This window comes from Bos indicus, chromosome 5 (assembly GCF_029378745.1).
Source record: "Bos indicus isolate NIAB-ARS_2022 breed Sahiwal x Tharparkar chromosome 5, NIAB-ARS_B.indTharparkar_mat_pri_1.0, whole genome shotgun sequence".
Taxonomy (NCBI): domain Eukaryota; kingdom Metazoa; phylum Chordata; class Mammalia; order Artiodactyla; family Bovidae; genus Bos; species Bos indicus.
Window position 1 is genome coordinate 114,697,688 of NC_091764.1, and position 27,952 is coordinate 114,725,639.

Below are 27,952 nucleotides of genomic sequence, written 5' to 3' on the forward strand. Positions count from 1 at the left end.
GGGAGGCATGGGGCCTCCGGGTGCAGGCTTGCCTTAGAGCCAGTGCTTGGTGGGAAGGAGCCTTAGGCAATCGTGCAGCTTAGCACCAACCAGTCCTTGCCTTCCCCTGGGCCTCCGTTTCCCCACTGCTAGGAGAGAAGGAGACTAGAGGTATCTCTCATTCTAAAAACCGTGGCTGGTGCCCAGTCACATGATTGGACACGGTTTTGGAACTTCACTGAAGACAGGTCCTGTGCCATCCAGCCCCCTGACCTTCAGGGTACCCTGTTTCCCCAGAAATCGAGATAATGGGGTGGGACGGCCTCTGCCTCCCACGCCTCTGTGAGTTTTTGGCATCAGTAGTTGCACTTCCAGGGTGTCAGTGGCTCAGGGGAGAGACCGAGAGGGGGGCCAGGATGTAGGACACAGGCTGCAAGGGGCATGCATCAGGTTTCCAGTTCTCACAGCATCTCCAAGAGAGTGGGTGGTCCCCACCGCACAGAGCCGGATGGGAGGCTGGGAGGGTCTTGGGCACAGTGAGGAGGCCACTGAGCCCAGACGCTATCCTGGATCTGGGTGCTGGAGGCTGGGTTCTCTATTCTGCATCTTCCCTGCTGCCAGGGTTCCTGTGGGAAGGTCCCGGGGGAGGCTGGGGGGACGCGGTGACAGTTTTCAGGTCTCAGAGAAAGAAGGAAAGAGCCACAGACTTGCTTGGGGCCATCTCGGCAGGTAGACGCTTTGCAGGAGTCGAGTTTGCCCCCTCCCAGACCTGGAACATTTATTTCCATCCTTTCTCTCTGGTCCCCCGAAGAACATGGCTGGGAAATAATCATTTTCCTCTGTTTTATGAGGTTAAGTGCTCCAATTCCTGTTCTGAAGACCCAGGTTCAAATTCTACTCTATAACTTAGGAGCCCCGGTCCTGGGTGTGGAACTAACCTTTCCAGCCCTCAGTTACTTGTTACACCGAGCTGCTGCAACTCAAGGGTTAGCTGGACTGCAAACTGTCGTATGGGTAAAGGAGAGTGTCCTGGCTCACATCCAGGTTTGGGCCCAGCTTCAGGCACAGCGGGATCTCGGGCTCAGCTGGTGTTGCCAAGCCCTCCCACCCTTTGCGTGCTGTCTCCTCCTCAGTACCCTCATTCTTGTTCTTTTCCTCCCTTCGAAACACAGGTGGGGTTTCTAGGAGCTGCACAAGGTCTCCATGGGTGTCCAGCAGGTGTTTGGTATTTAGTAGGCTGGACTCAAGAAGCATTTGTCTATAGATTGACTGGATGCAATGAAGTAAGGCCTGGAAATAGTCCAGCTTGGTGTGAATTCTGGAACCAAAAACTGGCTTCAAATTCCAGCTCCACCAGCTTCCGTAGCTGAGATCCTGGGCAAGTCAACCTTTTCTTTTTAAAAAAAAAAATTCTTTTTTTTAATGTGGACCATTTTTAAAGGCTTTATTGAATTTGTTAGAATATTGCTTCTGTTTTATGTTTTCCTTTCTTGGCCACAAGGCCTATGGGATCTTAACTCCCCGACCAGGGATCAAACCCACACCCCCCTGCATGGGAAGGTGTGGTCTTAACCACGGGACCGCCAGGGAAGTCCCTAGCCAGCCTTTTTTTGATCCTCAGTTTCCTCATCTATAAAATGGGTACATGCAGAGTGCCCTGCTCAGACGGCCCCTGTGAGGGTGAAGAGAGCAGATGCGTGTACAGTGCTTTGCACACAATGAGCTCTCCACCCGCGGGGATCATCAATATCATTACTGTTGCTATTATTTCAAGGTTGAGCATTTGTTACAATCCGAATAGCTGGAGGACAGTGCAGGGAAATAAAAGTCTGTTTTTGTTTTTTCCTCTGGGGATTATTAGGTTTGCCTCCTCACGGAGCTCAGAAGCCTCAGGGCGAAGAGAAACAAGAGCGGAGTTAATTAAAGAGCCTGGGCTCCAGGAGCAGGCCCAGCACGACTAATGCCCGTGGAATTTGTGTGCTCCTGGCTGGTGGGCAGCAGGAGCGTCAGCTGGCTCAGGGCTCCTGTACGGAGGGACGCACAGGACGAGGGGTTGCTGGGGCCCGAGGTGGCTCTGGGGATGGTGTCTCACTCCCTGTGTCCCCCTTCTTTGTCTCTTGGACTTGGTCTCAGCCGCCTTGTGGCATCTTTACAACCTCGGTGTATGTGAGGCCAATGAATGAATGGATGAGTTTGATTGACTCACTCATGTTAATTACTGGGCCAGGCCAATAGCCCAGGAGTGACTGGCTGCCTTGCTCCAATATCAGCTGTGTTAGGGGCAGACAGGTGGATTCCCAGGCCTCTTACCTGCAAGACTTGTCTGTCATATGGTGGGTGGTGGCGGGGAGCGACCCAGAGGACAGAGGAGTGGCAGGAATTCCTGGGAGGGAGATTTGCGCTTCTCCACTGGTTGAGGCATCACCTCCTCCTGGCAAGTTCAGGGGGCCCCAGGCCAGACTAGGGCCTTCTCTGGCCCCCAGGCCCTCTGCTGCCCCATGCGACCTTGTGGCTTTATTGTTACTAGCTGGCCAAGTCTCGTCTCCACCATCAGTCTGGGACCTGGCCTGGTTCATTCACTTCTCCAGCTCTGAGCTCATAACTGGTACCCAGTAGGCGTTCAGGGTGTGTTTTGTTGAATGAATGAAGGACGGAAGGAAAGAATGGAGAGAAGAGAAAGGACTCCGAGAACCCTCCTGTTGGACATCATCAGACTCAGAAATGCTTCCTTTTCCGCGATCGGATCTAACTCTGACCCGCTGGGGGTCCTCGCTTGACTTAACCACCCCCAGCAAAGGGCCCTGGAAGTCTCTTCCCCGGAGGCCGGGTGACGGGGTGATGCTGGCATGGGGCTGCGGCTGCCGCCGGGCGGATGGAGCTTCCTCGTGCTCTCTGCACATTAGCATGCTGAACCCACGTCTCTCGTAAGGTGTTAATTAAATTTCTTCGAAGTATATTGTCTGAAAAAAAAAGGATAATTAGAAAGATGTCTTTAAAAGTATTTATGTAACTGATATGGTACTGCTTTTGGTTTGCCGCATAATTAGATTTAAACACAGCTCCTCGAGCGGCATACTCATTTGGAGAGAGCAGCTCGTTGAAATGTCATTGTGCTGTTTTTCAGCGTTTTGAGCCTGGCAGAACCAGTCAGCTGAGGAGGCAAGAGCCGGGGTTCTCGGGGAGTGCGCGAACTGGGAGCAGGGAGCTGGGGTTGTTTCCCACGGTCCGCATTTGTTCCCTGGGACACCCGGGCCACCGGCTCAGTATCCTCACGTGCAAGACAAGAGGGCTTCCAGGGCCTCCCGGGGACCGAGAGCTTACAGTTACACAGCCACAGCTTTTAAATGTTCTGTGTCGTTGCCTAGTGAGGGACGGAGCTCCATTATACAGGTGAGCAAACCAAGGCCAGGCATTTTCTTGAGGTTATATGTTAGCAACGATCAGCAGATCTGGGTCTTCTAAATCCAGAGCTGTTTTCCTGCAGGACCCTGGAAAGCCCTCGTTCTCAACATGATCAGACCAGCTCATAGGTTTGGAAAATTGCTGTCTGTCTTTCGTGCCTTTATCTTGCAAGTTCCCATGAAATCCTGCCCTGCACACGTGGCTCTCCCTGGATGCTCTCTCTGCACGGCCCTGCAGAGTCAGCTCTTCCAACTGGATGAGGACCTCAGTCCATGCATCCTCCATGGGGCCGACAGCAACCCCCCAAGGGGGTGAAACCTGGATTTTTGGGGGTGAACAAAATCTTACTCTTATTATAAAGCGCAGATACACACATCGTAAATGAACAGATATACAGAGTATCTGTGGTGTTAAAATTTCACAAGAGGAGTGAGTAGAAAAAGCATCAGGTCCCTTAGAGGCTGATGATGGAAAAAAAAATGGTTGAGAGGCACTGCTTGTCAAACAGCAGGTCAATTGTGGTCATCACACAGGTGCACGTAGGCCCACGTGCTGGGCTGTACCTGTCAGCTCTTCCCACTCATCACCTCCTTTAACCCTCACACAACACCTGGGGGTTCCTGTGTTACGGAGGGGAAACTGAGGCTCAGGGGGAAATCTTCTGCCGGATTGGTGAGCGGAGGGTCAGGGTTTGAATGCGGGTGGATGTGATCTGGACCACACGTGATCCGATCTGGATGGGACGTGCGCTGTAGGCTCCTGACGCTTTGGCCCCTGGACCCCACGGTCCCCTCTCTCCCCAGGGTGGACCCAGTGCCTCATGACGCCCCCAAGCCGCCCGGCTACACCCGCTTTGTCTGCGTGTCTGACACCCACTCAAGGACGGACCCCATCCAGATGCCCTACGGCGACGTGCTGATCCACGCCGGGGACTTCACGGAGCTGGGGCTCCCGAGCGAGGTGAAGAAATTCAACGAGTGGCTGGGTAGGTGCCAGAAGGGGTGGCGCCTGGGAGCGGCCAGACTCGGGCCAGACCCCTGCCGCCGGCCCTCCTCCCTGCTCTGCCTGGCCCCTCCCCGGCCTCTGCCACCTGTCCACCTCCCCAGGGAAGCCCCTGACCTCCGGGACCAGGCCTCAGCCCTCTGACTATCTCGTCACACCTGGGAGGTCTCCTGCCCCAGCACGTGTCTGTGCTGTGACTTTCTATTTGTGGGATATTTTTCGGCCTGGGAGACTCCCTTCCGCAAACCCAGGTTCATTTTTGTCTGGTTGCGTGTCCAGCCCCCAGTACCTGGTCCAGGTAAGTCCCAATAAATAACTGAATGAGTGAATGAATGGGTGAGTCAGTGGCTGAGTGGGTGAACAAATGAATGACTCTCTGGGAACAGTGATACCAAGGCAGGTGCTCAGCTGGTCAGACCGGCTCAGACACCCGCCACCCTCGACCGCTGCCCAAATGAGAGGACCCTCCTGGCCTCCGTGGCCCCAGCAGGAGCCCAGGGGTTCCGGTGTGGGCTCCTCCATGGACAGCTGTTGGTACAGGCAGCAGTGCGAGCACCGTCCCACGCTGTGGGAGATGGTGGGCCATGATTCGCAAGCACAACCCCCAGGGTTTTGTCTCTGGTTTTGCTTTCTTCCAAAATAAGAAAGACATAAATATGGGGTGCCCTCCTGGGAAAAGCTGCTTGCTTGGAATCCAGAGAAACCTCACGGCGACTCTCCCCGCCACGGCCCCAGTGGGGACTGCTGGACGGCCCCGGTGGGCAGGCCTGCTGTCTCGGAGGCGTGGGGCCGGGGCCGGCCCACCTCCCCTCGCAGCCCCTCGTGGCCGCCAGACGGTCCCCCGCGCCTCCCCAGGGGCATCCCGCTGTGCAGTTGGCTGGGAGCTCCGCGAGCAGAGGGCCAGGAGCGAGGCGGGTAGCTGCAGCGAGAGAGGCCCGGCTTTGCCAGTCGAGACAAATATTTACAAGCAAGGCCTTTCCCTCCTCTTGGCAGGCTTGGAGCTTTCAATATTGATCTTTCAAATGGGAAATTCTAATTGAGGCCCCGTTTGGGCTGAAACCTGTGAAGGCTGGGATGGGGTGGGGGGCGCTCCTCCAGGAGGTGAGTCTGCCTCAGTGCGTCTCCCTTTGCCAGGTCCTAGGAAGGGGGCCCTCGCGGAGATGGCTTTCTCTTGAGTATTTATTTACTGGATTTTGGCTGCATCAGGTCTTAGTCCCTGGGAGGCCTCACCCCTCTTCGGTTAGTTGCGGTGTTTGGGCTTATTTGTCCTATGGCATGTGGGATCCTGGTTTCCCCGACCAGGAATCTAACCTGTGTCCCCTGCATGGCAAGGCAGATTCTTAACCACTGGCCCACCAGGGCAGTCCCGAGGCTGCTTTCTTAGCCCCCTGCTCTAGGGTCTCAAAGAGACGTGAGGCTGAACCGAGAGTCCACGTCCCCGGCAGAGAGCAGCAGTCGCTGGTGGCTGGGCACGTGCTCTGCCAGGCCCACTTGGTAGGCTCCTTATCGCTGCTGCCCAGTTGGATGTGAGGAGCAGCTGTTTGGCATGGGCGCTGTCTGGATTCTTATCTGACCAAAGGCGATGTTGGCCCCCGGCCCTGCCCTGAGGTTCCCAAAGGTGGGGACTGTTTCTGATGTACCCCTGGGCCAAACGTGTTCCTCTCCATGCTGAGTGAGTAATGAAGCCAACAGTTGCATGTACCATGGCGGGTGGGTGGCCGGGGCGGGGGGCTGGTGGCCAGGGCTGGTGACCGGGGGCCGTGAGCTCTCAGTGCAGGTGCTGAGGGTGGCCTCCCCCTGGATGGGAGGTTTCAGGGACAGGCTGTCGCTGGGCTGGGTTTGGCCTGAAAATCGGGGAGTTTGTGCGGGGAAAGGGATAGCTGAGGCCAGAGCCTTCGTGGGACACGTGAGAGGTGGCGTTATGTGTCCGGGCTGGAGGGAGGGGGTCTGGGGGAACATGAAGGCAGTGAGCCTGAAAAGGGGCGTGAGGCCTCCCAGAGACTCTGAAGCCGAGTGGAAGCCAGGGGCCTGGGAGGCCCGCCTGGTGAGATGGCCATTTTAGGAAAATCTCTCTACCTGCCTCTTAGTAGAAGTCAGAACTAGGTGCTGTGGGAATTTGTGGGGGAGGGGGCTTTCTTGGTAATTTGCACTTGGCGTTGGATTGATTTATTTGCCCGATCGTGGCAGGTGGGAAGGGTGAACTTGCAGAGGTGTCTTCCTTTTACAAAAGGGGCTTCTCCCCTTGGCAGCCTGGAAGAGTTTGCAGATGTCAGTGCTTGTCACTCAAGTGGACTGGGCGGGGCTTGAGGCTGAGGAGTGACTGAACGGGCGGCCGGGGGTTGTGGGGGGCCGGGGGGGACGGGGCAGGGGAGGGAGGGGGCGATTTGAATGTGAGCATCAGTAGGAACGGTTTAGAGCATCCAACTGCAGCCGGCTTCTCGGGAGCGTGCCCGCTGAGCAAAGGGACTCCCCTCTGAGGGCTTGTGGCTCACGTGCCCAGGGATGTGGTTGGTGATCATGGTGGAGAGACGGACTCAGGAGGTGTGGTTTTATAAAGAGCTCGTGTTTATCGACTCTTCACGTGTGCTGGGTGCCCTTTATGTATATTTTTAAATCATTTGATTCGCTTGGTCAGGGGATGAGGCAGGAGCTATTATCATCCCCATTTAACAGAGGAGAAACCGAGGCTCAGAGGAGTGAAGTAACTTGCCCGAGGTCACACAGCCAGCAAGTGGCAGAGCTGGGATTCAAAACTAGGCAGTTGGACTCTGGAGCCAAGCTCTCATCATCTCCTCTGTATCACTTCTCTTGTTTTTATGGTGAAATTTCTCTGTTTTGAAATAAAGATGTGCCTTTTGGGGCCAGATGTCCAGGGTCAGCTTCCTCCCAGGTGACTGCAGCAGTCAGGTGACCGCAGCAGTCAGGTGACCTCTCTGAGCCTCTCTGACCTCATTTTAAATGGGGAGGAGGTCAGGCTTCCCTTACCCTGTCTGCCTCTTTGGAGGTGAGTTGTTTTAAGGCTCTATTGGGCTGGAGGAAATGCTCAAGTGTTATAATCTGTAAAAGGCTGTGCAGATGGCCAAAGCCCAGGAGGTGGCGTTGGCCAGATCGGGGCTCCCCTTGGGGTAGAGGTAGGGGTCATGGGTTGGTCCCATGGGGGGCTGGGGGATTTGACCCGAGCCTGCATGTTGAATTGCAAGGAGAAGCGGTAGATGATTTGTGTGTCAAAGTATGTGGAGTTTCCGAGAAATGTTGACCTAGAACCTCATCTATGCAGGCGGTTCTTACACACACACACACACACACACACACACGTAGGAAAGACTGCAGGGGCTCTTCATTTCTCTGTCAGTGCACCTCTCTGAGAACATGGGGTAAGTGTGCAGTGGGTGATGGTAGGAGTGAGGAGAGGCCACTGTGTCTGATGATGGGGATGCCGCGGACGGGTGGACCCACCGGAAGCAGCAAGAGGACCATTCTCATGATGAGGTCTGTTCAGCGCTGGCCCTGGGTGATGCTGACGGAGAGCTCCTTGAAGCAGCCACGGAAGGCCTCCCTGAAGAGGTGGCCTTGGGTGAGGCATGAAGGTGACAGTGAGCCCTGCAGGAGGAACATTCCAGGCAGGGGCACAGCGGCTGCAGAGGCCCCGCGGACAGGCGGCGGGAGGGTTTCCACCACTGCAGCTACGCCCCGTGGGCCAGTGGCAGGAGTTTGGGGTTGATTCTAGGTGAGCTGGGCTCTTCGGGAGGGTTTGTGGAAGGGAGTGACCTTTAAAAAGGCCTGGACTGCAAAGGCAGAATGGAGGCCGCAAGGCCAGTGAGGGCCGAGGCTCTGGAATGTTCCAGAAGTAATGTCTGGGACTGTGGGGGATTTTTATTTTCTTCTTTGTGGTTCTGTTTCTTTTATCCCTCTGATTGTTCTGTAGGGAGCATGTATTATTCTCGTAGCTTTAACTGAAGACAACACTAAAGTCCATTGCTTTTAAAGAAACGTTGGCCTCTCTGGAGTCTGATGCGTGGCGTATCCCAGGATGGGGGTGGGGACGGTGCTGGGCCCAGGTCAGTCCTGGCATCATCCAGCTACTCAGGAGGTCACCTGGAGTCCCTTCCCCAGCCAGCAGGGCCCTGCCTGCCTCTCAGACCCACGGGCCCAGCCCTTCCTCCTCCTGAGTGAGAAAGCTGCTGATCTGAAATTCATAACCAGCTTCTTCCCTGCTCGTTGATCTCATGGAGAATACCTACAATCATATTGTAGGAGCCACCTCCAGACAGACAGGAGGAGATTTAAAAAATTAATAAAGACCCTTTTGTAAGAGAAGATTAGGTGCCTAACTGGGGAGATGTGCGGCTCCCCTCACGCGTCTCTAATTTGCTGTCGGGTGGGTTGCTCTCGGCCTGGCTGTGAGGGTGTCCGCGTTTTGCCCACTTGCAGGCTTCTGTCTGGGTCTGTGTTCTTTAGAGGGCACTAGGTTGGGGGTGATAGGGCCCCCTGACAGATCCCTTTTCCCGTGGGCCATTAATATCCCCAATACATTCATGAAGTAGAACCGCCAGATGGATTTGTAAATGTCCCAGTAAGCAGCTAAAAAATTGCTAAGGATGGGCTTTCCAGCTGTAAAGAATGAAAAGAAGAGCACAGTTGACTGAAGATGGAGAAGAATGTGCTGGAAGCCCCTTGCTCATCCGCAGGAATCGCGGGATGATGGACGGGCAGCCTGGAGCCCGCAGGCCGATTGGCCCAGTAACTCGTGTCTGTGCAGGGAGGTGGGGCGGCAGGGAGGTTACGCGCTCCCGTCTGGCAGTCAAGCAGGCCTGTCTTCACCCCACTTCAGCCTCTTATTTGCTGTGTGACCTTCACTTAGTTGCTCAACCTCTCTGTGCCTCATTTGTAAAATGGGAAGATTTATTTACCTACCCCAGAGGGCTGGGGAGGAGTGACAGTCATATGCTTAGTACATCGCGGACTCAGGGAGAAGCCCTTGAGGAGTGGCGGCTGTTGTCATAAAAAGCTTGCTTCTCCCTGATCCGAGACCCCACAAACACACCTGCCAACCAACCAGCCGCAGCGCTGGCCGAGCCATTTTGTTCTGGCCACACCGGTTGACTCCAGTTCCCCACCCTGGACCTTGGCTCATTCTTGTCCTCTGGCTGTTTCTTGTCCACCCTGGCTCGAATGCAGCTCTTGTGAAACTACACGCCCCATGCCCCCTCCTGCCCTGCTGGGCTGCGTCGGTTCCTGCCCCCCACCCCCCTCCCCGTACACCAGGGCTCCCTGTTCAGGCCTTGGTGGTGGCCCTTGGAGGGAGGCCCCTGTGTCTTCATGCCTCCCGTTGGCCCCACCTAGACCGTCCACCCCTGGAGGGTGGGACGAGCCTCACCCCCAGCGCCGACCGGGCCTCAGCCCGGGGAAGCCCTGGACAGAGGCATGGACTCGGGGTGGGTGTGCTGTGAGCTGGTCCCTGCATCCTGGCAGGGCTGGTTGCCATGGGGGGCGGCAGGGAGCAGCCATAAGAGAGGCTTCCAGGAGGGCAGGGCCGTGACACCAGAGTGTGAGCTGTGGCTCTCACAACATGGGACTTGGGGAGAGTCTTAGCAGGGGCAGAGGCCGAGCGGGGCATCTCCAGACTGAGGCTGGGAACTGAGGCCAGTGGGTGCTGGGGACCCGGCCTAGGGAGGGCCAGGTATTCCGGGGGTGTGTGTGGGCTCCCCTCTGGAAGCCAGGGGTGCTGAGCAGAGGCTGAGTGCCCGGGAGCACCCATGTGCAGGACGACCCCGAGGCCTGGACACCGCCCGCGTCTGCCCCAAGGCAAGAACACCGGCCCATTTCTGCTTCCAGATTGGAGTGACAGCCATGCCCTGGAGAACTGTCAGTTCCTGACCGGGGATTCGCGAGATGCTGGAAGGCTCGCTCTCTGTGACTGGCAGGTGCCAGGTTTTCCTCCGCACCCCACCCCCTGCCAGGAGAAGCCTGCAGCCTCCACAGCCCCTCCCCTCCCCTGGAACTCCCAGCTTCACACCCTAGCACTGGCCTCAGAGTGACCGATCACCCCTCCTCTCCACCTCCCTGTCCGCCCTGGGGCCTCCTTCTCCAGCTTCTCTCTCTAGCGCCCCCTTCTCCATCTCTCCTTTCGTTTCTGGTTCTCCTTCTCACTGATGGTGGCTCCGCTCAGGACCAACCCTGAGCTTCTCAACCGCCTTCTGTCCAGATGATAATGAGGCCCCCCCCCGCCCCGATCTTGCTCCCACCCAGACTCACAGACGCCTCCCACTCTGCCCCGGACCAGATCTCTCTTTGAGATCCAGAGGGTATATTTTTCAGTCAACTCAGAAGACACCTCCTCCTGGCTGTCCACCAGGATTTTAGACTTGTTCTGTGTCAAGCTGAACTCCCAAACTGTAGATCCATTCCCAGAGGGTATGTGGTAAGGCACGGGCCTCCACTGAGACCCTCTCAACCCCAGCTCCCTTCCCTCTGAAGCTATCAGGGCCTCCTATTGTTATTTGGGCTCTGCTGTTGTCTGTCCTGCCCACGTCCTCGTCACTCACTTCTGCCACCACTGAGCTGCTTTGAGCTCCCAAGTGGGCCGTCCTGCCAGCCTCCCCATCCTCCTGCAGGACCTGTGAGCCCTTTGAGGGTCGAGGCTGAGCTGGGTCAAGTGCAGGTCCTCGGAGTCCCCCCTGGCCCTGAGGGGTGCTGGTGGGCATCTGCTGAAAGGTCTGTAGAGCACCCAGGAGTCGCTTAATTAAGTGACTCTACCCTTAGCAGCATTGGGCAGGGAGGAAGATGAGGGCCTGGAAATGGAGAGCTTAGAAGTTATAATTAACTTTTTACTGGCGCCCTACCATAAAACGATGTGTAAGACAATATAAAAGGGGTCCAAGGATCTAGTTAAACAGAGCTAGGTCTTTTGCAAGTAAACCCTTAATTAAAATCTGTGAGGGAGGAAGGGAGAGAAAGGGAAAGCAGAGAAGCCGTTCCGAGGTGGGTTTCTTAGGTGTTTGCCTCATCTGCCGCTGCAGGGAGGCTGCGGGGCCGCGGGCAGGGGCCGGGGGTGGTTGGGGAAGAAAGGGCTCCACGCCGTCTTTTTGCCTCTGTGCCATCAGATACGAGAGCCCCTGATAGGAGCTGTGGGTGGACCCGAGGGGCTTTGGCAAGGAGCGGGGGGGCCTCAGGGTCCCCGTGCAGGAGCGGGAGATGCCTCCTGAGTGCAGAACTGGTCTTTGCGGGAACAACCGTTTCAGATGCGGCTGGAAGTTGATGACCTCCCCACCCACTGCCCACCCTCAGCCCTTCTCTTCTTTCCCCCCACCCAACCCCGGCCCGGGGTGAGGCCGAGGCCAAGTTACCGCTCCCCACTCCCCGCAGCTCTGGCCACAGCAGCTTATGCAAGTCGCTGCTTTTGTCTTATTCCTGAGAAAATTGGTTTTTTTGTTTTTCACCTCATGCAAAGGCTCCCTTCTTCCCAGAGCCTCGGACCTTCGTGTTCACATCTGTCTCTTTGTGCCCAGTACCTGCCCCGGGCCGTGGACTGTCCCCACAGTGGGCATCAGAGCATCAGGCCTGAGAGACAGGACCGGGGTGGCTCTGGCCCGGTGTGTGCACACCCCACGAGTGGGGCTGAAAACCTTCTGGGTTTCTTGGGCGGAGCCATCCTGCTGTCCTGCCCAATGTGGCCAGGGTGGTGGGGTGCAGTGGGTTTCCCAGGACTGGCCGCGGTACCAGGGTGTAAGCGGCTCAGCGGGCTGGCAGGTCCGGGCGGACAGGCTTCATGTGGACTGAGGTCAGGGTTTGCAGCCCCTTCAGTGGAGCTGGGAGTCTGGTTCTGGGCCCCTCCTTCTGACTCTGACCTTAACCTCGCTTTTCCTGCTGAATGTTCACGTCCATGTCCAAAAAATATGACGTTTGGACCATGTGTCGACTGAGGCCCCTCCCTGGGCCCCAGCTTGGGTCTCCTCTCGGACCAAACTCCTTCTGGCCTCTGAGCCCTGCTGTGGGTGAGCTGAGTGTCCGTCTCTCCCACAGGAGAACAGGGGAGGGGTCCACATGCGTCCCAGTCATCCCAGGTCTTGGGTGGGGTGGGGTGGCGCTGTGTTCACTGTCTTGTCTTGAAGATTTAGTGATAACCGATGTAGCTACTTCCAGAGGGCCCAGGGACCCATGTATGGTCTGACAATGCAGTCAACAGGCAAGGTCACTTCGGTGATTGGATCAATGAATCAGACGATCAGGGAGAGGTGATAGTGATCAAGGTGGGAGGGTTTTATTTTTTTTTTTATAAATATAGATGGTTTCAGTTCAGTTCAGTTCAGTCACTCAGTCATGTCCGACTCTTTGCGACCCCATGGACCGCAGCATGTCAGGCCTCCCTGTCCATCACCAACTCCCGGAGTAGATGGTTTAGGATGGTCTAAAAGAGGACCCATGAGTAGAGGAGGACCCAGCCCTGAATTGCCTGGTTTACAGGCAAGGTCTGCAGGGCTGAGCCCAGAGATGGTAGAGGCCAGGGAGGAAGGCCCAGGTCTGCTGATGCGTGGGGCGAAGGTGTGAATTTTATCCTAAGTGTTAAAGACGCCACGGGGCCTTAGAGTCCCTTGGACAGCAAGGAGATCCAACCAGTCCATCCTAAAGGAAATCAGTCCTGAATATTCATTGGAAGGACTGACGCTGAAGCTGAAACTCCAATACTTTGGCCACCTGATGTGAAAAACTGACTCATTTGAAAAGACCCTGATGCTGGGAAAGATTGAAGGCGGGAGGAGAAGGGGACGACAGAGGATGAAATGGTTGAATGGCATCACTGACTCAATGGACATGACTTTGAGTAAACTCTGGGAGTTGGTGATGGACAGGGAGGCCTGGCGTGCTGCGGCCCATGGGGTCGCAGAGTTGACACAATTGAGCGACTGAACTGAACTGAACGGTGTGACTCGGTGTTTTGAAAGACTCCTTTGGCTGCTGGGTGGTGCATGGTCACAGCAGGCGGAGGAGGACGCTGGGGCCCCAGGAGAGGCAGGGGGACCTGGGAGTGGACCTGGAGGGGGCCCAAGGGACAGAGAGCAGGGAGGGGGTTCGGCTACGGCGTGGAGATGAGATCAACAGGAGAGGCTGCTGGGAGAGACGGGCTGGCGGGCCGGGGGGATGGTTAACAGGTGTCCACAGAACCCGGCAGGCCTGGCACGAGGTGGGCAAGTCTTTGTCACCAAGTGGGCTTCCCTGGTGGCTCAGATGGTTAACGAATCCACCTGCGGTGCGGGAGATTGGAGTTCGATCCCTGGGTAGGGAAGATCTCCCTGGAGGAGGAAATGGCAACCCACTCCAGTATTCTTGCCTGGAAAATCTCATGGACTGAGGAGCCTGGTGGGCTACAGCCCTCGGGGTTACATGAGTCAGACACGACTGAGCGACCAAGTGCACGCATACACACGACTCCAGTTTTTAGAGAGTTCATAATGGTCATCAGTGGATGTGCCCAGCAGACTTAAAGCAGATCCTGGCTCATTTGCTTGTTAGTCTGGATAAAAAGGCCTGATCCAGACGTCCTCCAGACACAGGAGGTTGCTATTCCTACATAGACTAGAGATTGAATATTTAAAACAAAATTTTTTTTGACTCTGGGCCTCACATCATCTCTGGCTGTCTCTGCTTGGGAGTGGGTTGGTGTCAAGGGATTTTGGTTGTGTGTAGGCACAGTGGCCAGCTTGACGGATAAACAAGTGGTCGCCCGGAAAGAGGGACACTGATGCTCAGATCAAAAATCGGAGGGCGAGGAGAGCAGAGGTTTGGTATTCATTCAAAAAATTGACTTTCTCTATTTTTCATCAAAAAAAAAATTTCTCACAAAGCCAAGCTGTGTTTCAGGGGCTAAAAGAAAATTAACTTCTAATAAAGATGAAAAATCTAGAATTCTAAGTGGTAGTCAAGCGATTTTGGCCAGCCATAATTATAGTATTTTCATGTTAATGTATAAACCCCCTTGAAAGGTGTGCTTAAGTGCTAATTATCTATTTACAACAGAATGGCTTTGGAAATGAAATGAGACCCACTGCGGTGTGTGTGTGTGTGTGTGTATTTCAAACATGTTTTGTGGGTTTTTTAAGACTGTCATCCTAAAAGTCTTTGCCTTATATTAAATTTTTTTTTTTTAATGTTTAAATAAGGTACAGATGTATTTCTCTGAAAGGTGTGGGCTCTCTCAAAGTTTTTCCTTAGTTTTATTTTTTGTGTTTCGTTGTTTCGTTGTTCGTTTGGGTTTTTGCTTGCTTATTTATATCTCATCTTGTGTGAAAAGATTTGAGACGGTTTATAAAAAACAGTAAGAATGGTAAAATGGTAGAGTGTTGGTGATAAATTAAGAGCCAGAATTAAGACAAAGAAATCAGAGCAGTTCAGAGGGCTGGCTTAGACTATCAACACCCGGGGCTCACGTGGGCTCGCTGTGCTGAGCCTGAGCTTCCTGGGGGCCAAGGTGAAAAATGGTGGACGCATCTGCAAACGGCTGCGATTGTTGGGTGGAGGAGATGTGTCAGTCCCTCTGATTGGTCCATCTGCAAACGCTGCGATTGTTGGGTGGAGGAGATGTGTCAGTCCCTCTGATTGGTCTATCTGCAAACGGCTGCCTTGTTGGGTGGAGGAGATGTGTCAGTCCCTCTGATTGGTCCATCCCCTGTAGCGATGTCTGATGTCCGTTTCAGCTGTGACTCTCTTGAGGATCAGACCTGTGTTCTGGTCATTTCTGTGTAGGGGGACCTTGGTAAAGATTTTTGATTTGAATAATGTGAATAGAAAAAATAATGAGTCTTTATTTAGTCTTTTCTAGGACATAAAACATTTCTGTCATTCATGTTGTGCTTTCTGTCTCCCTCCTCTGCTTATTGTTTGGATTGATGGAAGCTTCTTTTTTTCCCCTCTACTGGTTTGGAAATTCTCCATTCTTTTTCAATTTGTTTAATGGTTACTCGTAATAGTTTAATATGCATATCCAACTTAGTCTAAAATTAATCAACACTCCCCCTCTTCCCTGAAGGTCGCTGGAATGTGCCCACCACACCCGCTTCTACCACTGTCTTATGTATATTTGTTGTCTGGAGTTTGCCGTCTTACTTTAACCCACCTCACAGCAGTCACCGTCATTACTGTGTGTGTTTCCCCATTTGCACCTGATGCTTTACTCAGTGGACATTTGCTGAGCCCTTTTTTATGTGCAGGGTATGATTCTGGGCACTGAAGATGCAGCAGTGAACACACAGAAGACAGGCCATGGGCAAACAGGGCTATAACATGCTGGGAGGATCAGGGATCAGGGATCAGGGGACAGGGTGTGACATCACCTTCTGATGAAGTGGCACCGGAGCAGAGACCAGAATGGAGGGAGCCAGCCGTGTCCACGTCAGGGAGGACATTATTAGCGGGGGCAGCAGCTCTGAGTCAGAGAGTTGGTGGAAGCTTCAAGGACTGGCAAGGAGACATGGGGCCTGGGGTGCGCTTGGAGGGCCTCAGGGCCAGTGGGGACCGTAGAGGCTGGATGGGGACCAAGTAGGGCAGGTGGGGTTGCTTCATGTAGGAGGGAGACCTTGGCATCTGGGCAGTGTTTGGACAAGTGGAGGGTGGGGTGCAGGCCTTCCAACTCAAAGGGGCAGGCTGTCCAAGAGTCCAAGGCTGGAGCTCTTATTGCCATTAGGTTGCACTCCTTCATTCATTCAGCGTATATTTACTAAGGGCCTCCTCTAGTCTAAGCCATCTGTTAGATGCCCAGGATATAGTGGGGAGCAAAACAGCCAAGACTCCCATGCAACAGGAACATAAACAAGAAAATGCCATGATGTCAAGGAGGCAGAACTGGGTGAAGTGGTAGCCTGTGACCAGGGGAGACACTCAACCGCCTCCCAGGTGTGTGAGATGGAGAGCCGGTGACTCACCTGCCCTGCATCTGAGGGTCCTCATCCATCTAGAGGAGGATGGTGAGGCCTTCCTCCCAGACTGGTGATTGTGCCGATGAGAGACGAAGGGTTAAAAACAACTTGTTCTCTGAGGCTTTGCTGGGTTTTCCATTGTGAACCTTCTTCTTTGCCCTGAACTGCATTTTTCCTCATCAGGGCTGGTTGTGGGCTGTGGAAGCATTGGGAGAAATCGTTGGTTGGAAGAGAAATAGCTGGTTGGCCATTAGAGAGTTGGGGGAAGCAAGATTCTCTTGCTAGTATGCTTTTTTTTTTTTTTTCCTACAAACATGGAGAGATGTGTTTGGATATGAAATCAGTCTGTGGGTTTTTTAAAATGTCATTTTCATGTTGGACTTCATTCCAAAACAGGAATAGTCAACAAGCCAGAAAATCCTGCCCAGCACAGAATTGAAATATTTCGTCCCCCTGTGCACACACTTATCAAATGTCTGAGAGACTCCATTTTTCTGTCTACACCACCTTCCTCTGCCTGCCCCCTGCACCTGGACTCAGCCCAACCTTTGTCAGAGGTTCGGTGACTAGTTTGGTTTGGAGGTTAGGGCCATCAATTAAAGAAGGTGTGGGAACTGCCCTGTCCTGTTATCCTTGCCATGGCTTACAGAGCTTGCCCCTTCTCGTGGAGTGTCCCCCAACCCCTACCCCAGCCTCTCCCAGGCGGCCCTGCTCAGATGCTAGGTGCATGAGAATTCCCTGGAGAGGTGGCGGGAAATCTGGTTGAGATGCAGGTCTCAGTCTGGTGGTTCTGAGATGGGCTGGAGATCCTGCATTTCTAGCCTCCATATATTTGTGGTTTTTTTGTAGTTTGTAGTTTGTTGTTGTTGTTTTTGCCTATAGCTGATATCTAGTCTTTAGCATTGTGGTCGGAAAAGATGCTTGAAATGATTTCAATTTTTAAAAATTTACTAAGGCTTGATTTGTGACCCAAGATGTGGTCTATCCTGGGGGAAGTTCCATGTGCACCTGAAAAAAAAGTCACCTCTGCTGGTTTTGGATGAAATGCCCTGTAGGTATCAATTAGAGATTCTGCATTTCTAGCCAGCTCCCAGCTGATGAGTAGCCAGACCCTGAGCTGTCCAGTACTGCAGCCACCTGTCTCTTGGGGATATTGAGCACTTGAATGGTGGCTAGTGTGACTGAGAAACTGACTCTTGTGTTTCATTTCATTGCAATTAACTTAAATTAAATAACCACAGGGGGTTAATGGCTACTGTAGGGACAAGACAACCCCTTGAAGAGTCTGCTGTTACTGTCTCTGTGGATGAAAGAACTGAGCTCGGATAGGTGGAGAGCTAGCCCAAGATTGTATAGTGAATAAAAGTGGAATCAAGATTCTAACCCAAGGCCTAGGCTCTTTAAAAAATTTTAAATTCTTTTTTTAATACCTAGTGGCTCAAACAGTAAAGAATCCGCCTGCAGTGCAAGAGACCCAGGTTTCATCCCTGGGTCAGGAAGATCCCCTAGAGAAGGGAATGGCTACCCACTCCAGTATTCTTGCCTGGAAAATTCCATGGACAGAAGAGCCTGGGAGGCTACAGTCCATGGGGTCGCAAAGAGTCGGACTGAGTGACTACACTTTCACTTTTAAGATGACCTTGTATATTCAGAGAATCCATGCCCTTTCTATCAGCAGATTCCTCCTTTCCAAGTCTGTTTTAGTATTTGTGGTCAGAAGTAACACTTTAAAGCATCAGAACCAATTCACAAAGTCATATTTAAGTTGCTGACAGGACACAAGAGGGTTCAACACTCTATGTTTCATATGTGAGAGCCACATTTTGCTACAAGGCCTCATATACAGGTTGTATGAGAGCTGAACAATGATTTTTTTTCTGGACAGCACTTTACAGTTTAAAAGGTGCATTCATGTTGTTTGCTCTGAAACAAACAGCCTGGACCCTGAGTAATGTCATCCCCACCTTACAGATGAGGAGACTGAGACCTGGTGTAGGAATGTAGTTTCCTGGGGGTCACCCAGGTCCTGGCTGTCAGGGGTCACCTTCCCAGAGAGCCCTTCTTGATGGCCCTACATGATCCACGCCCCCATCTCAATGTGCCCTGTCCCTCTCACCTGGCTTTATTTTTTTCCATATCTGTTATCCCCACCTGACCTAGTACTTAATTCTTTGTTCGTTTATTGCTGATTCCTAGGAAGGTTCATTCCTCAAAGGCGAGGATTGTGCTGTTTGTCTCAGTCATGTTGCATCTTCAGCACCATGGACAGCAACAGCCACCCAGTCGGCACTCAATATTGTTACTTATTATTTATAAATTAAATGATTTATAAATCCAGAAGTGAGAGAAGAGCCAGTGGAGAGCATGCGGCTTTGGAGCGGGCAGGACTGCCTTCCCTATCCTGCCTGGCCACATGCCTGCTGGGGAGCACTGAGGAAGTGATTACTCTCTTGGGTCTCAATGTATTCATCTGCTGCTGCTGCTAACTGCTAAGTCGATTCAGTCGTGTCCAACTCTGAGCGACCCCAGAGGCAGCAGCCCACCAGGCTCCCCCGTCCCCGGGATTCTCCAGGCAAGAACCAGTGTGAGGCCAACACACATTTCTTTGTAGGCTGTTGTGAGGATTGAATAAGCCACTGCAGGTGGGATCCTGTTTAAACATGTGGATCTGGAGAGACCCCCTTGAGTTTGGATTGTGGCTCCATTCTTCCAAGCCACCTGGCTTTCAGCATATTATGTCTTCTCCCTGAGCCTCAGTTTTCTCATCTGTAAAATGGGACTGATATTGGGAGAGTTCTGTGAGGCAGGGACTGATCCAGGCAGGCTGAGCCCTGGGCTCAGCACAGGGCCTGACCTGAGAGCTACTCACGTAACAATAAATGCTGCTACTGTTTTTGTTGTGGCTGTTTTGTGAACGCATCTAAAATGCCTGGCAAAAAGCAGATGCCCAGTTGATGGGAGCTCTGTTTTTGTTTCGTTTTGTTTTAAATGATGGACCAGATTTAAGCTCTTGCCCATACAGTGTTCATTCTTTTTTTTACCCATTAACAGACAATGCTGTGATAGTTTCAGGTGGACAGCGAAGGGACTCAGCCCTGCATATATCCGTGTCCATTCTCCCCCAGACTCCCCTATGGGAGTTTTAATCACTATTGTTAATATCAGGCAAGGATGCCTTCCTTTAAAAAATGTTTTTATTTATTTATTCATCTGGCTGTTTCAGGTCTAAGTTGTGAAATATGGGATCTAGTTTCCTGACCAGGAACTGAACCCACACCCTTGCACTGGGAGCATGGAGTCTCAGTCACTGGACCACCGGGGAAGCTCCCTGCCTTCCTTTTAAAAAAATATCAGATATTTAAAACCTAGCATTTAGTTCTAGAAAATTTGCTTTTCAGAAAATCAGTTTTTAAAAAGTGTATAGGTTTGTTTTCTTGATTTCTCTTAAGAAGGGATTTCACACCTTTCCAAGTGTGCACGATGCAAATGAAGATCTGAGCACTCTGGGAAGGCCGTTTGGAGCTAATTCGGGGCTGGTTTGACAGCCGTGACACTGAAGGGGAAGCGTGGAGCTGACAAAGCTGGGCTTTCTCTGGTGGCGTCCCAGCCACTCCAAATAGTCACTTTCCAGACTAGCATTTGTCATACTGGTGTTTGAAAGAAGTTTTTTGTTTATCGGTCCAACCAGAACCCTCTCCCCTTAACACTCTTTGTTGGTTCCCTGCTGTGTCCCGGGTGAAGTCCAGACCTTCCTGGGTAGTGGCGTCCCCTCCTGCTGTGACCCCATCTGTCCCTTCCCAGGCCTGCCCCCTCTCGCATCGTCATCTGCCCTAGGTTTTTAAGCAGTTACCAAATACCTGGCCATTGGGTTTTCCCACCTCCATGCCTTTGCTTTTGGGGCATAGTCTTCCCGGAGACCCCTCCCAGCTTTGTCTGCCTGGAGAGCTGCTATTTCTCTGATGCCCATTCTCATCCGCCTTTACGAAGCTCCCCCCTCTCTTCTGATGGGGGAAAGGAAAACTCACGGCTGTGTATGGTTCCTTAGGACTTGGTACCACCCCCATTGTATGCATGCGTGTATGATCAGTCGTGTCTGATTCATCGAGACCCTATGGATTTAACCCACCAGGCTCCTCTGTCTATGGGATTCTCCAGGCAAGAATACTGGAGTGGGTTGCCATTTCCTTCTCCAGGGGTTCTTCCTGACCGAGGGATCGAACCCAGGTCTTTTACATCTCCTACACTGGCAGGCAGGTTCTTTACCACGAGTGCCACCTGGGAAGACCACCACCCCCATTACAGATCCCAAATCGCTTGCATGTGTCTTTCCCACACTAGATTATAGGAGAAGGGGCTGGGGAGGGGGGAGCCTCTCTGTCCCCAGCTCCCAGCACAGAGGGTCCAGAACTTATTAGGACCAAGGAGAGTGACTGTGGAATGAAGGAGAGAATACACAAAAGTGGTGAGAGGATTCTACTCTCCTATATTTTAATCTTCAAAATGCTTGTTTAGCTTTAAAACACTTGGTTTCACTAAGAAGTATTTTAAAAATAGGAATCTTTTGTCTTTACCATTTTCAAATACTTACTTCAGTTTACTGCAAAGAAGATTGTTTGGATCAATTTCCCCCCTTTAAATGGTTGGTCTGTAGGTGTCAGAAGGCACCAGAAGAACCTTATGGAAAATGTTTGTTCAGTAACATGAGGGTCAGATCTCTGCCCTTGCATCCTTGCCTTTCGTGCAGAGTGGTCAGATCCCAGGTGAAATCCATGCTGGGAATTTTTTGGAAGGGTGGAAGCAAGTATAGACTTCCTAGCCCGGAACTCCTCAATTAGGGCTTTTTGATAAAGTGGGGAGGGTAAGGGGGCCCAGTCGTTAGATGGCCACTCAGTCCCTGTCCACCTTGAAATGCTGATGACTTCCCAAGTTCTAGATTTATTCGCTTCCAAGGTCAGAATGATTGGCTACCAGGGTTCTAAGATTCAAGGACTCTCAGAGTTCCAACAAACTAAGGTTCTACGTAGGATTCAGGGTGCTCAGTTCTCTTCTAAAATTATTAAAAAAATTTTTTTTGATTAAATATACAAACATTTACCACTGTAACCTTGCTGAAGAGTACAGTTCAGTGGCATGTAGTTCAATCACACTGTGAATGGAGCCCTCAATACCATCTACTTCCTTCATTCTGTCATGGAGCCATCACTGGCGGCTATCTCTTCCCCACTATCAGTGAGCCATCACCACTGTCTCTCCTTCACACTGTCATGCAGCCCTCACTGCCGTCTGTCTCCTCACACTGTCATGGGGCCCTCACCACCCTCTGTCTCCTCACACTGTCATGGGGCCCTCACTGCCGTCTGTCTCCTCACACTGTCATGGGGCCCTCACTGCCATCTGTCTCCTCACACTGTCATGGGGCCCTCACTACTGTCTGTCTCCTCACACTGTCATGGAGCCCTCACTACTGTCTGTCTCCTCACACTGTCATGGGGCCCTCACTGCCGTCTGTCTCCTCACACTATTATGGGGCCATCACTACTGTCTGTCTCCTCACACTGTCATGGAGCCCTCATTACCGTCTGTCTCCTCACACTGTCATGGGGCCCTCACTGCCATCTGTCTCCTCACACTGTCATGCGGCCCTCACTGCCGTCTGTCTCCTCACACTATTATGGGGCCATCACTACCATCTGTCTCCTCACACTGTCACGGGGCCCTCACTGCCGTCTGTCTCCTCACACTGTCATGGGGCCCTCACTGCCATCTGTCTCCTCACACTGTCATGCGGCCCTCACTGCCGTCTGTCTCCTCACACTGTCATGGAGCCCTCACTACTGTCTGTCTCCTCACACTGTCATGGGGCCCTCACTACTGTCTGTCTCCTCACACTGTCATGGGGCCCTCACTGCCATCTGTCTCCTCACACTCTCATGGGGCCCTCACTGCCATCTGTCTCCTCACACTGTCATGGGGCCCTCACTACTGTCTGTCTCCTCACACTGTCATGGGGCCCTCACTACCGTCTGTCTCCTCACACTGTCATGGGGCCCTCACTACCGTCTGTCTCCTCACACTGTCATGGGGCCCTCACTGCCATCTGTCTCCTCACACTGTCATGGGGCCCTCACTACTGTCTGTCTCCTCACACTGTCATGGGGCCCTCACTGCCATCTGTCTCTTCACACTGTCATGGGGCCCTCACTGCCATCTGTCTCCTCACACTGTCATGGGGCCCTCACTGCCATCTGTCTCCTGACACTGTCATGCGGCCATCACTACCGTCTGTCTCCTCACACTGTCATGGGGCCCTCACTGCCATCTGTCTCCTCACACTGTCATGGGGCCCTCACTGCCGTCTGTCTCCTTCACACTGTCATGGGGCCATCACTACTGTCTGTCTCCTCACACTGTCATGGGGCCCTCACTACTGTCTGTCTCCTCACACTGTCATGGGGCCCTCACTGCCATCTGTCTCCTCACACTGTCATGGGGCCCTCACTGCCATCTGTCTCCTCACACTGTCATGGGGCCCTCACTGCCATCTGTCTCCTCACGCTGTCATGGGGCCCTCACTACTGTCTGTCTCCTCACACTGTCATGGGGCCCTCACTGCCATCTGTCTCCTCACGCTGTCATGGGGCCCTCACTACTGTCTGTCTCCTCACACTGTCATGGGGCCCTCACTACCGTCTGTCTCCTCACACTGTCATGGGGCCCTCACTGCCATCTGTCTCCTCACACTGTCATGGGGCACTCACTACTGTCTGTCTCCTCATACTGTCATGGGGCCCTCACTACTGTCTGTCTCCTCACACTGTCATGGAGCCCTCACTACTGTCTGTCTCCTCACACTGTCATGGGGCCCTCACTGCCGTCTGTCTCCTCACACTGTCATGGGGCCCTCTCTTTCATCTGTCTCATGAACTCTTCATCTTCTCAAACTGAAACCCCGTATCCACGAAACACTTAACTCCTCCAGCCCCTGGTACCACCATTCTTTTGTCTCTGTGAATTTAGCTATAAACATCTGCTACAGGTAGAATCATACAGGCTTTGTTCTTTTGTGACTGGCTTATTTCTCTGAGCATAATATCCTCAAGGTTCACCCACGCTGAAGCTTGGAGTCAGAATTCCCTCCCCTTTAAAGGTTGAATTGTATTCCATTGTATGGATAGAGCACATTGTATTCATCCATTTATCTGCTGATGGACTCTTGAGTTGGTCTCACCTTTTGGCCTTTTGAATATGAGTGTACAAATGCCTGTTTGTGCCTGTTTCCAATTCCTTAGGTTATATACTCAGAAATGGAATCTGTTGCTGGATCTGTTTTAAATTTTTTGAGAAATTTCTGTACCATAGTGGCTGTTTCATTTTATTCTCCCTCCAACAGTGCCCGAGGGCTGTCATTTCTCCATATCCTCACCAGCTCTTGTTGTTTTGTTTTTCTGATAGTAACCTTTCTGATGTATGTGAGGTTATTATCTCAGAGTTCTATTTGCATTTGCCTAATAATGTGATCTGCAAATATATTTCCCCCAATCTTTGGGTTGCCTTTCACTCTGCCGGTGGTATCTTTGATGTGCAGACGTTTTAAACTTTGATATGTTTTTTCATTCGTTGCTTGCGCTTTTGGTGTCATAGCCAAGAAATCATTGCCAAATCCAGTGTCATGAAGCTTTCCTCCTACGGTTTCTTTAAAAGTATTATAGCTTTAGCTCTTACTTTTAGATCTTTGTTCCATTTTGAGTTACTTTTTGCATGCAGGAGACCTAAGAGATGCGGGTTCGATCCCTGGGTTGGGAAGATCCCCTGGAGGAGGGCCTGGCAACCCTTTCCCGTATTCTTGCTTGGAGAATCCCATGGACAGAGGAGCCTGGTGAGCTACAGTCCAGGGGGTCACAAAAAGTGAGATGTGAATAAAGTGACTTAGGAAGCATGGATTAAGTGGCTAGCTTCATTCTTTGACATGTGGATGTCCAGTTTTCCCGGCAGCATTTGTGGAAGACTGTCTTTTCCTCATTGAGTGGTCTTAAGTTCTTTGTAAAAAATAACTTGACCATATACATTTATCTCTGGACTCTATTCCATTGCATTGATATGTGTGTTTGTGTTTATGCCAGTACCATACTGTTTTAATTACTGTAGCTTTGTAGTCAGTTCTGAAGTCAGGAAGTAAGAGACTTACAACTTGGTTTTTCTTTTTCGAGATTCCTTTGGCTATTTAGGGACCCTTGAGATTCCATGTGAATTTTAGGATGGATTTGCTGTTTCCGAAAGAAACATCATTGATATTTTGGTAGTAATGGCATTGAATCTGTAGATCATTTTGGGTAGTATTGACATATTAATAATAGGAAGTCTTCCAATTCATGGGCACAGGATATCTTTCCACTTATTGGTGTCTTCTTTAGTCTCTTAGCAGACATTTTGGAGTTTTTACATACAGATCTTCTTCCTGCTTGGTTAAATTTATTTTTATATATTTTTTCTTTATGATGCTATTGCAAATAGGGTTGTTTTCTTAATATCCTTTTCAGATTGTTTATTGTTAGTGTTTAAAAATGCAACTGTCTTCCCCATTGTTTTTGTATCCTGCACCTTTGCTGAATTCGTTTATTTTGTTCTAAAATCTGTACTGCTTTTCAAAATGGTCTTTAAAGGTTTGTTTACGAAGCCACAAGATATCTTGAAAATATTATGTTGTTTAAAATAAAGTCATTGAGAGCTCCTCAGCAGGAGGTTTTGTAAGGACTCAAGTGTATAGCACCATTTTTTCCATTTCTAGAGAAATGTTTAATGCAAAAACTTTGGTGTATATAATACGTCTGGGTGATTGTGACAGATATGGAGAAATCGTGGCTTCAGCTACAGATGGATCAGGGTTCAGGTTCTGACTTCTCTGCTTAACCAATTTGCACTTCTTTAACATAACTGAGCCCCAGTTCCTTCATCCACTGATCTACTACCAGTTTTGTGGGGCTGTTGTGAGGGTTAGATGTCGGGCATGGGGGAGCATGTTGCAGATTCTCAGCAGGTGACACCTGCGATGCCATTCGTGGCTGTCGGACCTGCCAGGTGAGGAGCTGCTTGGCCGGATCACCTGCCTTTGAACCTGGTTGCCAGACCTCCCAGCACCCTCAGAATCGCAGAGGAGTCAACCAGTTCAGGTTTTCTGCCTGCTCTGTCTTTCCACCAGTCTCAACTGTGGCCTTGTTTTATTTGGTTCTAGATTTTGAGCAGTAGGTAGAGCAAGTGAGAGATCAGGCTGCTCTGGGCAGAGGCAGGAGGCAGGTGAGGAGTGCCTGGCCTCTGACGCCTTCGTTTAATTTCATTGCAGTTTTATTTATTACCCTATTGTTGCTCAGTTGCGTTAGACTCTTTGCAACGCCCTGGACTGTAGCCCTCCAGACTCCTCTGTCCATGGGATTCTCCAAGCAAGAATTCTGGAGTGGGTTGCCATTTCCTTCTCCAGGGGATCTTCCCAACCCAGGGTCACACCAGCATCTCCTGCGTCTCCTGCCTTGGCAGGCAGATTCTTTACCACTGTGCCACCTGTTAAGGTAATGCATGTGCGCAGTGAGTCATAACAGCTACAAGGCTTATGGTAAAGCCAACAGTCTTCTCCCTAGTGATTTCTATTCCCTATGCATATTGGGTAGCTGCTCCTTTATTACCACGGCGTCTCTAAGTAACAACCTCATATTGCTGCGTTTTATTTTTCAATTTTAGAGATTCCTTTTTAATGTCTTACAGTGAAAACTTAGAGACTTAGTCTCTCTATCCATATATACACATCTCTGATCCTTTTTCTATAGTCCCATCACAGTTTTTGGTTAAATGTTCACTGTATAACCTATTGTTTTTTGTAAAGTAATTAATTGGTTTGTTTGCTTGCTTTTTTCCCTGTGTACCCATCGTGGTTCATCCCTGTCTCCTGCAGGGTTTTAAATGCCTCTCAGCAGTGTGGTGAGCTGGGCTGGACCCTCTGTTGGCTCATTTTTCTTGTACTTCCTGAGCCTCTGACCCCTGCCCCAATCTGGATTAGCTGCCTGCCAGGCCTCTGCACCCTCACCATCCTGGGATCGCCCTTCACCATTTCCGTTTGCCTTCCTCTGTCTTGGAGCTCCTGGTCCTGAGGTCCTGTGACTTCCTTTTTCTTGGTTTACTCCCTCATTCTGGTGGAGCACACGCTTCAGTAGCTTTTCTGAGAAAGAATGCACTGGAGATAACTGTCTGGCCAAATGGTACGTCAGGAAAAGTATTTTGTCCCCCATAGTAATTGGTAGTTTGGGTGTAGAGTTGTGGGTAGCAGATCACCTTCCCTCAGAACGTGGACGGCGTTGCTCTGTTTTCTTCCAGTCTCCTTTGTCTCTATTGAGTATCTCATCCTTCGTATGTGGCCTGTTTTGTTTCTAGACAGTGTGTCTCAGATGTGAGTGGTTTTTGTTCATTATTGAGGTAACCCTTTAAATGGAGCAAATATTATCTTTCATCCTGTGAATTTTTCAAAATTTCCCACCCCTTTTTTTTTTCTTCCTGACTTCTTTTTTGTAGTATTCACATGTGAGTCCCTGGTTTTTGTCTCGCTTCATTGTTATTTTGTTTCAATCTCAGGGAAATTTCCTCAACTACCTCTTCTACTCTTTAACCAAAACTAAAATATTCTGCCACATTTTAATTTCTTTTGTTAACAGCGCCCTGCTGGAATTTCATGGATGCAACATCTTCTATCATCTCACCATGGTGATAACTATATATATATATGTTTTTTTTTTCCCTGCATCAACCCCATTTTCTCCAATTTCCTTTCTTATTTGCGCCTCTGCCCGTTTTCAGCTTGGAGGCTTTTCTCTGAGATCTGATGACCCTATGTGTTGTGTTTAAGAACCAGACACTTGAAAGCTGTTTTTTAAAAAATATTTATTTATTTGGTTGCACCGGGTCTCAATCGCATGTGGGATCTTTAGTTGCAACATGTGGGATCTTAGTTCCCTGACCAGGGATCGAACCCAGGCCCCCTGCATTGGGAGTGTGGAGTCTTACCCAGGACCACCAGGGAAGTCCCAAAGCTGTTGATAAGCTGTGTGTATACATGTGTGTATATGTGGAGGGGGAATGTACCACGATAGCCCTGGCTGTCTCTTTGGGGAGCACCTGATGTTGCTATCTGTAGGTTTTCCTCCTGGACGTGTCTTTCTCCCCAGAGATGAGTTCCCTGGTTTGCAAGGCTGGCTTCCAGAGTTTGAGAGCGTGTCGGGGAAGGGGCCTGGGGCCTCCACAGTCACCGTATTCATTCTTGCCCTTCATCTTCCTGCTGTTCAGGCTCTTGCCTCACTGTCCATCTCCCCTCAGGACAGTGGTCTCTAAGTGGGGCTGTGAGCCATTGTTTTCCCTTGAGAGTAAATGCCCTCTTTTCTGCAGAGATTAGGGGGTGAAGGGCATGGTGATGGCCTGATGAGGGGTTCTGGGCCTGCCTGCTTCCTGATGTTCTAGGTCAGACTGTGCCCCTGAGCCCAGGTCCCCAAGCCGCCTGGGGCTCCGGCCGTAGCTTGTCCTGCTTCTTGTGGGAGAGTCACACCCTTTTATTCCTCTACCATTGACGTCACAGGCTGTCAGTAACACGCAGGCAGCGTGGGTGTTTGGAACACCCGCCCTGTGTG

General features: G+C 51.4%; 1 protein-coding gene and 1 long non-coding RNA gene across 2 annotated transcripts in view; one reads left to right on the forward strand and one right to left on the reverse strand.

Moving 5' to 3' along the window:
- MPPED1 (metallophosphoesterase domain containing 1) overlaps positions 1–27,952 on the forward strand; it is an 82,767-nt gene that overhangs the window by 19,381 nt on the left and 35,434 nt on the right. The window contains exon 3 of the mRNA XM_070790539.1: positions 4,185–4,366. Within this exon, the coding sequence (XP_070646640.1) occupies positions 4,185–4,366 (182 nt within the window). The remainder of the gene's footprint in view (positions 1–4,184; positions 4,367–27,952) is intronic.
- On the reverse strand, positions 14,477–21,198 carry LOC139183015 (uncharacterized). The gene is made up of 3 exons (XR_011566493.1): positions 20,881–21,198; positions 16,299–16,488; positions 14,477–15,129 (listed from the first exon to the last, which is right to left on the reverse strand). It is a non-coding gene; the product is annotated as an uncharacterized lncRNA (long non-coding RNA).